This window comes from Orycteropus afer, unplaced genomic scaffold, assembly GCF_000298275.1.
Source record: "Orycteropus afer afer isolate SDZICR_OR568_19922 unplaced genomic scaffold, OryAfe1.0 scaffold00130, whole genome shotgun sequence".
Classification (NCBI taxonomy): Eukaryota; Metazoa; Chordata; class Mammalia; order Tubulidentata; family Orycteropodidae; genus Orycteropus; species Orycteropus afer.
Window position 1 is genome coordinate 6,937,449 of NW_006921717.1, and position 14,847 is coordinate 6,952,295.

At 55.1% G+C, this 14,847-nt stretch overlaps 1 protein-coding gene across 1 annotated transcript in view; it reads right to left on the reverse strand.

Moving 5' to 3' along the window:
• Window positions 1-12,357: 12,357 nt before the first annotated feature.
• Window positions 12,358-14,847, reverse strand: part of ASRGL1 (asparaginase and isoaspartyl peptidase 1) — a 26,143-nt gene continuing 23,653 nt past the window's right edge. The window contains exons 4-5 of the mRNA XM_007945007.1: window positions 13,826-13,936; window positions 12,358-12,563 (exon numbers count right to left, since the gene is read on the reverse strand). Coding sequence (XP_007943198.1) covers window positions 12,358-12,563; window positions 13,826-13,936 — 317 coding nt within the window. The remainder of the gene's footprint in view (window positions 12,564-13,825; window positions 13,937-14,847) is intronic.

Consider the following 14,847-nt stretch of genomic DNA (forward strand, 5'->3'; position numbering starts at 1 on the left):
TTTATTTAGTAAAGAATGTCTTCCTTGAGTACTCAGATCCTTTTAAATTTATATATATTTATGCCAGTAAAAAATTAACATTTTATTTATTAATTTAAGTAATTATTTATTTAACACACACAAAGAAAAACACAAGTATTTATTCAATAGTTTGTACATCTACCTAATTGAATACTGATGCTTTTGTTATAGTCCTAGATAATGATATTGTATGTAACTAATTATCTAGTAACCTAATAAGTAAATTCTTGGAAAAGTGAAGTAGCTGCAAAAGGCAATATTCAGACAACTAATAAACTGCACAATTGATGTTTCATTTTTCCCGATTTGTTCTTTAGTTGTAGAAGAAATAATTGAAAGGGATACCTTTCAACTTGAAAGATATTCAATGCCGTAAACTACTTCATGTTTGAACATGTATTTCATGTGCGATGCTGGTAGCTATACCACAGGTATTTCAAACACCAGCAGGTTCACCCGCAGTGGACAAGTTTCAACAGAGCTTCCAGATAAAGATGGAAGAAAGCTGCAGATCCACCTGTGAAAATTACCCACGGCAAACCCCGGGGACGACAATAGCCTGTCGGCCGATCCAGTGCTGGGAGACGCAGCGGTACAACAGTGGACTTAAACACTCCGACTGGAAGGTGGGGCAGCACCAGGCGACAGTGCGTTCTGTTGTACACGGGGTCACCACAAGCAGGAGCGGACTGAGAGCGGCCAGCCACACAGGACGGCTGAGAGGGCAGCCCCCGTTGTGCCCCTGAGGACCTGGGGGGGCGACACGTTGTTGCTGCACCTGCCCTGGTGACCAGGCCCCAGGTGAGGTCCTCGGCTGCCTCTTTGGCTCAAAACAGTGGGACGAGACCCAGCTGCCCAGACCCCGGCCTCACAGATGACAAATGGTTCTGGCAGCTGCCTCTGGCTTGCCCCACAGCTGAACTTCTGGAAACATCGACTCCACCCTCATGTTCTGGAAGGAACCACAGGCTCAGAGAGGAGCAGCAATTTATTTGCAGTTGCGGAAGCGGTAGAGGCAGAGACAGGACTTGAACCTGGGTCTTGTGGTGTGCAGTCCAGGGATCTTCTGGCTGTTCTGAACTCGGAGGACAGCTCTGTCCCCCGTCTGCTCCCCCTCTAAATGTGACCAGCCTCTTGTAAGCGAACAGTTCTCAGGGTGACTGGCTCTGAACCTGGAGCCCCTCGGGGCTTGTCAAGATGCTGAAAACCCCCCACTGCTGGTTGTAACTGACTTTCCGCTGAAGTCACTGTGGGTCTTTGAGGGCCAGGGTAGGGGTGGAGTAGGGAGGGTGGGAAGTGGGGAGAATGAGAGTGGCTCAGAATGCCTGAAACACAGGCCTCTGAGTCCCGGAGGCTGGGAAGTGGACAGCTTCCCTCAGGCCAGGGACAACGGGAAGCTGTTTGGGCCACAGTGGCCAGATATGTGGCGTGGTCTGGGTGCCCTTGGGGTGAGCTCTGGTGCAGAGGGAGGGAGGAGAGAACACACTAGGCCGAGGGAAGAGTATGCAGAGTTTGGTGGCAGAGGGCCAGGAACCCGGAGGATTGGAAGGTCAGCATGGCCAGCCGAGAGGCTCAGAGGCGCTGGACGCTAGGTGCGCTCCAGACCTCGGGGCAGGGGCCGCACCACAGAGCCTGGAGGGCCAGGGGCACTTGGTTCACTCGCCAGGCAGGGCATCGGAAAGGTGTAACGTGGGGGTGGCGGGCAGCTCTGAGGGGCCGCTGGGAGCGGGGTGAGGGCAGTAGGGCTGGGGGGGCAGGGGGAGCGCATTGGATTCCTGGTGAACAAAGGCAGGTGGTCTTGTTGGGGCAGGAGGTGGGCAAAGCCGGGCACCAGCCGCAGAGGCCTCTGGAGAGCTATGTGCCCGGAGCCGTGGGGCACTCTGCGCTGGGAGCGGCTGGACAGGGCTGGAGTTTAGTTTCATTATTTCTTCTTCATGGTCATGAGTGTTCATTTTTGTCCACGCTGCTGTTATGTTTGTTAAATAGATGTGTAGGACCCCCCACCTGCGTTCACAGACTTGGATTCAGACAGGGATCCCCACACAGATATACACACAGGGACACAAACACAGACACACAGGAACACACAGACACACACAGGGGTATACACACATAGACAGTGATACACACTGATACACACACAGGGACGCACAAACACACACACAGATACACAGGGCACACACACTCACATACATAGCCAGGGTCACAGAGACACATCCACATCCACAGTCTCCCCTCGGGACTCACACACAGATACACACACACACAGGGACACACATAAGGGCACACACTCACATACATAGATAGGGACACACAGACACACACAGGGACACAAACATAGACACAGGGCCCCCCACACTCACATAGCTAGACAGGGACACACGGGCACACACAGAGACACACAGACATAAACACACAGGGACACACAAACACAGACACACAAGGTCACACACACACATAAACAGGGCCACACAGACATAGGGACGAGAACAGGGACATACACAGAGGCAGAGACACACAGGGACAAGGTCAGGGACACTTATACACAAGGACAGAGACATACACAGAGGTAGGGACACACACCCCCAGCCCCTCCTTTGTGCTCAGCCAGGTCCGGGCTGTGCCCTCAGCCCTACGGACATCTCACCCAGGCCCAGGGTCACTCCAGAGAGGGCCACTGAGGGGGCATCCTGTGCGGCTGGTGACTTGGGGGCCCCAGGCTGTGCGCTCCTGTTCCCTCCTGTTCTAGTCTCACTTCCTCTCCCTCCATCCCTGTTCCACCCTGTCCCCCCATGCCCATCTGCCTCACTGGAGCCCTGTCCTCCTTTCTTCCCCAGGCCCTGATCTGCTACCAAGACAGCCTTCCCCAGGGCCTGGGAGCTGACCCCTCCCCCAGCAGCAAGCGAGGGAGCAAGGGCCAGGGGATCCCCGAGCAGGCAGCTGATGGTGGGGGACGGGCATCCTGGGGGCCTTGCCACAGGGCTGGCTGTGCCCCCCAAAGCCTCCGGGTGGTTCTTCTCTGGCCAGGGATGCTGGGGGCCAGATCCGAAGCCTGGGCCGTGACTCGCCATCCTCAGATAAGGGAGTGCATTTAGGAATCTGTTCTTTGGTTCCACAGGTGTCTACTGGCGCGGCTCTAGGCCACGCTGGGGGAGCAGCTAAGAGCAAGGCAGACACGGTCCCTGCCCTTGAAGCTCTCACAGCTGAAGCAATGACAAGCAAAGTGACAGCCACATTGTGCTTGGACCAGTGTGCCAGAGGACAAGCTGCTGAGGCTGAGGACAAGCCTGAGGGGTGGACGCCCACAGACACTGGCCCCCATCCTGACCACCTCACTGGCCACCTTGCAGACTCGCTCCCATCTCTTCTAGCCTTGGTGTTCCCATCTGAAAAATGGGCACAGTACCCAGTTTGCATGGTGGTTAGGAGCTCTGGTGTATAAGACATGTGGCTGCTAACCAGAAGGTCAGTGGTTTAAACCTACCAGCTACTCCATGGATGGAAGATGATTTACAGCCTTGGAAACCCAAAGAGGGTCACTGTGAGTCAAAAGCCACTTGAAGGCAGTGGGTGTATATATATAACAAATCCAAAACCGCTGTCATTGAGCCGATTCCCGCTCATAGTGACACTCTTTGGGTTTCTGAGGTGGTATGGAAGTAGATTGACCAGTCTTCCTTCCGCAGAGTGGCTGGTGGGTTTGAGCCTCCAACCTTCTGGTTAGCAGTCAAATGCCTTAGGCACTATGCCATCAGAGCTCTTGGTATATATATATACAGGGTCCAAAAAAAACAAAACATATGTAGGGTCAGACAGGGTTAATGGTTAGTGGTTGGCCTTGGACACTCCCCTTTAGGCCCTGTGGTCTGGCCCCAGCTCCGTTGAGATGTTTTCCAAGGCCCAGGGGAGCTCCGCAGTCCTTTCTCAACGAGCTCAGGGAGCAGGGCAGACCGCAGGGCCCACGTGTTTGCCTGTTGTCCTCCCCGTCCGAGGAGATGATCCACGGGTGAGCTGGACGTCTGTTTTCATTGCATGGCTGTCTCTCTAATGCCTCTGGCAGCTGAGCAGCTTTTCGGGGGAGGGAGATGCACTTGTGGGCTGTGACCTGCTCAGTCTGAGGCCACAGCACTGGGCTTGGGACCAAGCAGTGCTGTATTTGAATCCAGCTCTGCCCCTGACTCGCCACTGACCTGGGGTGCAGTCCTCAAGGGTCCAGAGTGCCAGGTGCCCCGTTTGGAAAATAGCAACAGAGGCTTCTGCCCTGCCAGCTTCACGAAGGAGGAAGGCTCTGTGGACAGTAGGACAGGGCACAGGGTTCGTCTTGGTGTTGGGACTGTCATAGTCAGGTGGGGCCGCACCTGGGAATGGCTGGGCCCAGGAGCGGGGAGCCATTTCTCGTCAGCTCTGCCTGAGACTGGGCTGAAGGCCTGGCACACAGGTCCCAAGTGGTCAGAGCGACTTTTTGGTTCGCAGCACAGGGGCCCATTGTAGAACCTGTTGGCTGGTGGCCCTGAAGGGTGGTGTGCAGGGGCTCAGGGAAGGAAGTGTGCTCACTCTGGGTGGTGTTTCGGGGACAAAACAAGAGTGAAGGTCAAGTGTCAGATACACTTGTTGACTAATGGCTCCTCGAGACACCCTAATGAGACAGGTGGTTATTCTTCCCCTTAGAACAGATGGGGAAACTGAGGCACACGGGGGCACATGCCCAAGGCCTCCCATGGGCAAGTGGAGGAGCTAGGACAGAAGGTGACAGACTGGCCTTGAGTATTTGGGTGGGTTTGAAGAGACTAGAAACAACTGTCAGGAGGAAGAATTGGGGGTTCAGAGGCCTGGGGGCTACTGACATACTGTGGGCTGGGACCCCCACCTACAGGCAGGAGAGGCCAGCCTGGAGGGCTCTGAGTGGACACTGCCAGCAGTGGGAGCCCCTGTAGGCTCCTGGGTGACCTGATTCTCCGAGGTGGGTGTGTGGGATGGAGCTCCTGGGGGGTGGGGTGCTGCGGGAGAGCAGAATCCAAGGAATGGGGTGGGGTTTCCTCATTCTTGTCTTCATAGTTGGGTGGGAGCCCGGCTGCCGCCCAGGCAGGCCCCATGGGACGCGCTGATGCTGAGACTGGACCCGAGGCTGGGCTGTGGGTGGCGTGGGGGCCCAAGAGCTCAGAGCTCCGATAAGGCTGGGGTGGCAGCCAAGTGGCCTGGACCCTGGCCTTGGTCCTGCAGGCGCCAGGCCTCCCAGGCAGCAGGGCCGACTGCACCCGTCCTGGGAGCTGATCCCAGGGATGGTAGGGCTGCTGGGTTGAGAGGAGCCTGGACGTTCGGCCGTGATGGTAGGACAGCTGGTGCCTTCCAGGTCCGAGGCCCTCACAGAGCCTGGTCACGGGCTGGGGTGCCAGACCCAGGCAATAGCGGTGGTGATCGGAGACAGGAAGTGGTGGTGTTATCTCCTGAGTAAAACGAAGCCCCTTTCCAGGGAGGCCGCCCTAGAAGTGGCCGTGATGGAGGCCTTCCTGTCTTGACAACACCAGTGGGGACACACATAGGGCATCGTGATAACTCGAAAGCAGATATGAGTCACATGGGCAGGTGCTGGCCGCCTGCTCTGTGCCGCACACCCAGGGAGGACCCTAGGGCTGGGAATGTTCAGAAAGGGGTGTGGGGCAGATGTCTCTCCCTGCTGCAGAGACGCCGCCCTGTGTCCTGACCCTTCCTCCTGAGAGGAGTTGATGAACATTCTGGAATGTCTAAAGAAGCCAGGGACAGGGTGGGCAAGGGTTTGGGGGAAGTCACAGAGTTTTTGGTCATGAGGTATCCAGGGTGTGAGATCTGTGCCGGGCCCAGAGATAAGATGAAGAGAGATGGCCAGGGTGATTGGGAGGAAGGGGACAGAACAGCTGGATCGGGCTGAGGTCACCGGGGTGAGGTCACCAGGGAAGATGCTGGCCCTCCAGGAGCTGGCACGAGAGGGGGCAGCAGCGAGAGGGAGGCGGTCCCGCGCCAGGCCTCAGAGCTGGACGGTGGGCAGCACCCTGGGCTGAGTGGGAGGCAGGGAAGGCCCGGCCTGGTCTCTCTCCCTTGTGAGAAGATCAGTAAACTCTTCCCTTGGTGTCCGGATGGAATGTTGGGAGCATTCAGGAGCCCCCATCCCCCTCCCCAGGGGCCGAGCCCAGGGTGGGCAGTGCAATGTTCCTGAAGCGGGTAGAACCGTAGTCCTCCAGCTTTTGCTCTCAGCCCGTGGGAAACGGTCCAGGAGCCGGTCAGCCAGCGGCACCCACCTGTGCTCACGGCTGGAAACTGCCCTCCGGCCAGAGGCACTTCGGGTGCTTGGCTCACTGCGCGTGGGGCAGGCCCGGGAGAGGTTGAAGGTGAGCTGGCTGCAGGTGGAGAGCAAACAAGCCCTTTGTCTGCGGGGAAGTGACCCAGGGAAGGGGCGGCCCTGAGGAGGAGGGGTGGCGGGGGTCCTTTCCTGGTTGTGCTCTGCGCGAACTCTCTCCCTACTGTTCCGCCGGCCCGAGGCGCCCCGTGCTGAACTTCTGGGGGGAGCATCTGGCACAGCGCACACGTCCCCTCCCAGACCGTGAACCCAGTTCCCACAGCCCAGCACTGCTCGGCCTCCGGGGGGGGGGGCGTCTCCACCTCTCTGTGAGGTGCACCCCAGCACCCCAGGACACGTCACAATCTCCCTAAATGTGCAGCTGTTGCTGTGAGCAGCGGCAGGCGTGACCCTGCAGGGAAGCTGGCCTTGTCCACTTACCAAGCCGGTGTCACCGTAAACAGGGGGGCTTGTGAGAGGGGACCCAGGATCACCAACCCAGGCGGGGGCTGGGATTTGGGCAAACCTGCTGTGATGGACATCTTTGGGAAAACTGGGGAGATCTGAATATTGACTGGGTGAAAATTTATTGACCTGGAGAAGTGGAGGCTTAAGTGAGAAAAGGTTACAAACAGCATGGACAGTATGACCTCATTTTGGAAAAAATACTGATGTCTCTCTCTCTCTCTCTCTCTAATATATATTATACGTATATGTATATATGTGTATGTGTGTATATATCTCTCTCTCTATATGTAAATGTATGTGAGTGCGTGTGTGTATGTATATTGCTTAAGGAGTCCTAGTGGTGCAATGGTTAAGTGTTTGGCTGCTGACCAAAAGATTGGTGGTTCGAACCCACCAGCTGCTTTGTGGGAGAAAATACAAGGTGACCTCCTCTCGTAAAGATTATGGCCAGGAAACCCTATGTGGGCAGTTGTACTGTCATATAGGATCACTGTGAGTCACAATCAACTCAATAATATACCACCACCATCACCACCACCACCATGTGCCTATGCTCAGAAAATGTCATTTGCAAAGACATGACAAGATGTTCCTAGTGACATTCTCTGGGTGATAAAACCAAAACCAAACTCGCTGCCATGGGGTTGAGTCCAGCTCATAGTGACCCCCACTGGGTTTCCGAGACGGTAAATCTTTATGGAAGTAGATTGTCCCTTCTGTGGAGTGGCTGGTGGGTTTGAACCACCAACCTTGTGGTTAGCAGTCAAATGCCTTAGGCACTGCGCCACCAGAGCTTCTCTCACTGGATGATAGGAGGCTTTTTTCCTTATTTTTGTTGGTTTGTATTTTCTAACATTTCTTCATTTTAAATTTTCATTACTATGCATTTTCTTATTTTTTCCAACTTTTTACAAGGCACACAGAAATGCTTTTTGTAATATTAAAAGGTTATTTTAAACTTTGAAATGCTTAGTGAAAAACACCTCCCTGTGATAGTAAGGTGCTACCTGCACCAGGCCTCTGGGAATGGTCACCGACGGGATGGGGCGGCCACCGAGGGGAGGGGCCTCAGTCCCACGGGATCCCAAGAACTGCCCACTCTTCTCCTTTGCTCCAGCTGGAGCTTAGAGCCCCATCCCCTACCTGAGTTCTGCACAGGCTCCAGAAAATCCCGATCATCCCATTGGGAAAAACACAGCTACCTGTGGGATGATTCAGGGATTTTTCTTTCAAAAAAAAACACTAACCAACCCAAGGCTGGTTTTCTCCAACAACCCAGTCCATGCTTGACCCCTACCCTCTCACTGTCTGGACCATTCCACTTCATTTTAATACAGGAGCTCTGGTGGTGTAGTGCCTAAGGCATCTGACTGCTAACCAGAAGGCTGGTGGTTCAAACCCACCAGCCACTCCTTGGAAGGAAGATTGGGCAATCTACTTCAGTAGAGATACCACCTCCGAAACCCAAGGAGGGGTCACTATGAGTCATAACCGACCTCTCACTGTCTGGACCATTGCACTTCATTTTAATAGTGGGTTGGAAAAAGCTCTTGGGACTGTTGTAGGGTCTTGGTAGGATTTGGTTGTCATGAGTGGTCTCCTAAGGACAGTCCATCAGTGGTTAAAAAAACCAAAACCAAACTCACTGCCGTCGAGTTGATTCTGATTGATATACAGCAACCCTACAGGACTAAGAAGAACTGCCCCATAGGGTTTCCAGTGCTGTAACTCTTTACGGAAGAAGACTGCCACATCTCTCCCACAGCGTGGCTGATGGGTTTGAACCTCTGAGCTTTTGGTTAGTAGCTGACTGCCTTGACCACTGTGTCACCAGAGCCCCTTTGACAGGGTAAGAGCCGCTGGATTTGGGAACAGGGAGGCTGAGACCGTGGGATTTCCCTGGGCCTTAGTGCTCCACCTTTTCAAAGGGCAGAGTCATCCCCGTGCCTCCTCGCACATTCTCAATTTCCTGGAGGAGAGACGCCACCTACAACCAGGGCTCAGCCGTTCTGGGGGCTGTGAGCAGAGTGGCTTCAGGCAGAAAGCCCGCCTCACCACTCAATGGATGGAACCACTGTGGGCACCCACATCCACTCCTGTCCCCGACACTACCCACGTTCCAGGCCCATGCTTGCTCCCAACCCCATTCCTAGAGCTGCTTACACCTCTGTCCTCCTGCCCAGCCCCCATGCTTTCTGGTCGTGCCTACACCTCTGGAGGGAGGAGAGACAACAGCTGCATTTTCCGTCCTGGACAAGCTCCGTGGGGGCACTTCCTGGCTCGCTTAAAGTTGCTGCCAAATCCGAACATGGTGAACGTTCTGTGCGGAGGGTCGTTGGGACGATGCCTGGAGAAGGTGTGGGCTGGAAGGTCAGGGCCTGACCACTTCCCCACACACCGTCCACTTCTGCCTACAAGGACCAGGAAGGGGACCGCAACCTGTCCCCTCCCACCCACCTTTGTGCTCAGGGCTAGTAATCTCTCACACGGGAAAGGAATAAGTCCAGGGAGACAGTTCATTATTTGAAAAAGACGTTTATTGCCGGGCAGCTACAAGGCAGAGCCCCTTCCTCACCCGGGGCTTCTCTACAGCTCAAAGAGGGGGCGCTCCAGCACCCCGCGCCCTTGGTTCGGGGCCCCTAGTGGTACACCTTATGATTCTACGACTTGGCCAAGTTAGAGGTCAAATCACAGTTTGCACCAGGAACCATCTGGGGCAGAGCCTGGGGCTGTTGGGACCCTGCCCTCCTTGGGGCCCCCAGATCTAGCAGCAGGCCCACTGCAGTGGGGGCTTCAAAGGTTTTGAGTAAAAAAAAAACAAAAACATGGTTGATTTTGATGGGTTCCGTGGGGGCACTTGCCAACGTCTGTATCTCTGACAATTCTGCTCTAAAACAAATCGCAGAAATCGTAGCATTTAGGTGAGAGTGGAGGTCAGGAACAGGGCTCCTGCTGATGGTTCCTAGTCTGAGCAGGCTGTTCTAGTCCAGAGTCAAGATGAAGTCCTCAGGGCTGATGAAGCTGTTGGGACAGAACCTATAGTTTGCTGCCCTCTTGTGGCCCAAAGGTGATAAAAGCTCATCAGTCCCCTTTCAGCAAAGACCTGGCTCAAGCGACCGTTAAGGGTCAGGCCGCTGGACAAGGTGTGGGCTACAGAGAGGCCGCTGCCTGGGCTCCCAGGCTAGTGGTGCTGGCCTTCTGCAGAATCGAAGTGTGACACCAACACCAACACTCACGCTGGCTTTGCACAGAGAGGGCCTGTGACCACAGCTGAGGCTTCAGCATCTTTGATGACGAGCGTCCCTCCGTCCCCTGGGAATGACGGAGCCAGGGAGGTCAGCTTGTCATGGATCTGCCGCCCAGCCTCCATTCCATTCTGCCCACCATCCATTCTCCTCATCTACTTCAGCATTTGGGTTTTCTCTTCCAAAGAGCCTCTCCCTTGAACCCCTAGTGCTGAAGCTCTGCCGTCTAACAAAACACTTAACTTACCTCTAACGGGGCAGCCGTTACACACTGAGATTTACAAGGAATTAACAAACACAGGGCCCTTCTTCGGGGCCCGGATGCAGTTTCTGTATCTGTCCACAAAACCCACCGCCATCAGGACAATTCTGGCTCATGGTGACGCTAGGGACACAGTGGAAACTGCCCCAAGGCTGTAATCTTTATGGAAGCAGACTGTCACACCTTTCTGACCTTTAGGTCAGTGGCTGAGCACTTAACCATTGTGCCATCAGGGCTCACACTGAGTGACTTCCCTTTCATGTCACTGAACCTTCACAGTAACATATTTTACAGATGAGAAACCTCTTAAAAGGGAACTTGCCCAGGGCCACCTGGGTGGTAGGGCCCAGGGCCACCCAGACGGTAGGGCGAAGCAGGTTTCACACTCAGGTCGGCCTCTGTGGTTCAGGGCAGCAGAACGTGGGCCCGGGGAGGCTGGTGAGACAGGACCTAGGATTGTATCTGGGGGGGAAGAGGACGCCCTATGTGGTCCTGGGTTAGCTTATCTGCTACCCCCCCCAAAAGACAAGTGGCTCCAGTCCACCAGAGGCGCCTTGGAAGAAAGGCCTGGTGATCTATACACGTCTGGAGAAACAGCCACACTGGAAAGCCTAAGGAGTTCAGGTCTACTCTGACAGGCCTGGGGTCACAGGGCAGCACTGGGGGCGAGTACCCGCAGACCGTGGGAAGCCCTTGTTGGTAAGTGCAAACGGTGGCTTGGTTTCTTTGCTCAAAATCTCTCGCATTCTCTGCGAGACACTCATGTCCACAGGCCACCCGCATCTCCAACGTTCCCTACAGAGCGCCTGTGGGAACTGAGAGGCCAAGGGCAGTGCGTGCACGTTCTGATCTCCGTCAACAGTGACTCCTAACCACACCGTCATTCTTTCCAAAGACATTTTATTAGTGGCACATGGGACTGAGAGGTGAGCGGTTTCTTCCCGAGAGGAAAACCCTGACCCACTAAAGCACTGAGAGGATCCATCGTGGCAGGAAGGCCGTTTCCAGTGAACGGAGGGGAGGGCGCTCTCCAGTGAACCCTCACGGAGGAAATGGTCGCAGTATTTGCTGTGTGGACCATGTGGCCCTGCACTCCATTCAGCGGGAGGGGAAGTCCCCGAGCCCTGGACCGTTCCGGGGCCCTCTCAACGTCAGCAGGACCTGGAGGCTGGAGGGGTCTCGGGCCCCAGTTACTCGCTCTGTGGCTGGCTCTGATCAGGTGTGCTGGCGAGTGGGGGGGGGCAGGCACTGCAAACAAGGTGGGTGAGGAGGCTTATCTGTGAACCCAGAAAACCCTCAGGCCCCACAGAGCCCCACAGAGCCAGCCAGTCCCCATCACGGCCCTTCGTTCCTGGATCAGAGAGCCTGTGGCCTACCAGAAGGTGCCCCCCTCAAACTTCTGGAAACACGTCTCTATTAGTAAGTCAGAGAAGATGGGAACCTTTTCAGAAAAATCAGTTCCCCCTCTCACAGACGAGGAAGTGGTCTCTGACAGGATGTTCAGTATTTCTGCCCAGCGTGTGTCGGTCTCACACTGAGCTCCACGGTGCTGTGAGGCCCGCCGGGCCTCTCCCGTGAGCTCGGCCGCTGCTGCTCGGTCTCAACTTCCAAAACCTCACTGGGTCCTTTCCTTCCCACCTCGCCACCTTCCCAGACTTGTGGCCGAGGGCACCCGAGGCGTGTCGGTCCCCTCCACAGCCCACAGTTGTGTCGCTGTGACGGGTCCCACAATGCCACAGGCGGCTTCCGTCATGTGGGGTCACTCCCTGCCTCCTTCCTCCCCGGACACAGCATGGACGGTTCACAGGAGACTCACAGAGGGTACTGTCTCCACCAGTCTTATCTTACTGCGATCTCAATACAGGCATCTCTATCATTGCCTTAGCACCCGCCCCCCAACCAAACAGTCAGATAGTTACCAATCAAGGCGACAGAACGAGGGAGAGATCGTGTAGTTTTTCCAGTTGTACATGTAATTGGTTAAACTAGGTCCCCACCTGGGAGCCGGACTTTACCTCCAAGCCAGCACTAGAACACAGTCCTCCACGGGCTCAGGGCAGGTCGACGACAGTGCTCTCGTCCAGGTCGATGCCGGAGTGCAGCTTGCCGTCCCTGGCGGCCGCCCAGGGCATGGAGGTCGATGTCCACTTCACCACCCAGTCTCCTGCTTTGTCCACCACGATGAGACCACCTAAACCTTTAAGCCTTGACTTCATGTAACCCAGTGACAGGCTAGCGGCCTCGTCCAGCGTCTTCCCTGAAAACAGAAAGGGTGTGACGTGACACAAGTCCCCGAAGGGATAGAATCATTTCCATGTGAACCACCAAAGCCGGGAAACAAAGGTTTTGGTCAATGGTCTCTGTGACTGCTCCAGCCCCTGGGCGGTGCCAATGGTTAACACGCTCAGCCAGCTGCCAACCAGCCAAACGGCTGGAGGCTCGCGTCCACCAGAGGTGGCTTGGAAAAACAGCCCTGGAGATCGACGGCTGAGAAGATCAGCCACTGCAAACGCTGTGGAGCAGTTGTCCTGTGACACACACGGGCACCACGGGCGGGAACCGATCCCACAACTTCCGACTGCTGCAAGGACGGTCTTCACTGAGTCCTGCAGGCGCAGTGGTTAAGTGCTTGGCTGCTAACCCAAAGGTTGTCTGTTCGAACCCACCAGCTGCTCCGCGGGAGGAAGATGTGGCAGTCTGCTTCTGTAATGATTAACCAAAAAACCCCCAAACTCGCTGCCACAGAGTCTGTTCCAAGTCACAGCAACCCTACCGGACAGGAGAACTCCCCTACAGTTTTCCAAGGCCGTCACCTTAATGGAAACAGACTGCCAGGAGCGGCTGGTGGGTTCAAACCGCCGACCTTTCGGTTCGCAATCAAGCGCTTAACACAGCACCATCAGGGCTCCTTTTCTGTAAAGATTATAGCCACGGGAAACCCCATGGAGCTGCTCTGGTGTGACACACATGGGGTCACCATGAATGGAAACGACTCAATGCCAACTCTGTCCCACTGGGAATGCTTAGAAGGATGCTCTTCACCAGAAGAGGCCGCCCTTGCACTGAGCCCCAGCCGAGCCCAGCAGGAGCAGCGGCCCCCAGGCTCCATGTCCCGCTACTGCCCCCCTTTCTTCTGAGAAGGGAAAAGACAACAGAACTTTATTTTAAAATCTCCTACTTGAGATCCTAACAGAAGGTGGGAAGGAGACCAAGTCACATGTTGATCACCCGGAAGCAAGACACGTAGCAAACAAGAAGTGGTTTCACAGACTTTTCCACCTGTTTACCAGATAAAACCCAAAAACCAAACTCAGTGCTGTCAAGTCGATTCAGACTCACAGCGACCCCTCCTTGGGTTTCCGAGGCAGTATCTCTACAGAAGTAGGTTGCCCAGTCTTCCTTCTGAGGAGTGGCTGGTGGGTTTGAACTACCAGCCTTCTGGTCAGCAGTCAGATGCATTAGACACTATGCCACCAGCTCTGTTTATTCGTCTCCACCAATCCCGCGCTCTTTCCGTACCTTGTTCTATGTGGAAGAGCGTGAGCCTGGCCAGGTTCACCTTCAGGATGCTCTCCCCGTGGCCCGTGGTTGAAACGGCCCCAATGTTATTGTCAGCATAACCTCCAGACCCTGCTCACAAAGAAGGTGATTAGCTCCAACTGAGCAGCAGGTCAAGAAATTCCAACCCATGAGGCAAGTCTAACGTTACACAGATATTAAGTCCCAAAGGGTGCTATAGTGTAGGCGAAGGTCAAACAGTAGCCATGACCTTGTGGATGCCAAGGTGCACTAGGAAGCACCTGTGAACGCCCTGAGATGCAGGAGGACGAGGGGTGCCCCAGGGAGGGGAGCCTGGCCTTTCAAGGACCCCCTCCTTCTTTGCTCCAAAGAGTACCCCCTCGTGCTTGGGGAAGCCATGCCCCCTATCCCATCCCACACCCCACACACTTAGAGAGGAAGTCCAGCAGGACTGTGTTGTCAGGATCACCAGGAAGTCCACTACATTCAAAGAATCCTGGGAAATCGAGACCCCTAAAGCCAACACCCATGCACGCCGTCCACTGACCTGGGGAGCAGATGCATTTGATGAGGGTGGCTTTTGGACCTGAGGAAACTGTTCTGGGCTCCCACTTAGGGAGGGTCTGGAGCTAAAACTACTGGTGAGATTTCTTTCTTATTTTGGCCCAGGATGAAGCAACCTCTGGCCTTCTTCCTGCATTCCCCCATGTTAACACAGAGCTACCTGCCCGAGAGTCCTTCCAACGTGGAAGGGTTGGCTTCCCGCTTCTGTAGTCAACACAGAGGCTCTGTCATCACCATGTGCCTTATGGATGCTGGACTCTGAGGCCCTGAGCTGAATGCCACAGGTTCCAAGGGTTCACAAGGGCAGAAAAGCCCTGATTCTGGTTCTGGAAGGAGCTGAAACTGGGTTGCGAATGGGAACCACTACAACGGGAGGTGTGTGCCCTGTTCCTGTAAACTTGTGCTGCGGGAGTGAGCTGGCTGGCTCCCTTGGGGTTAATAAAGCTACACTTGCCTGC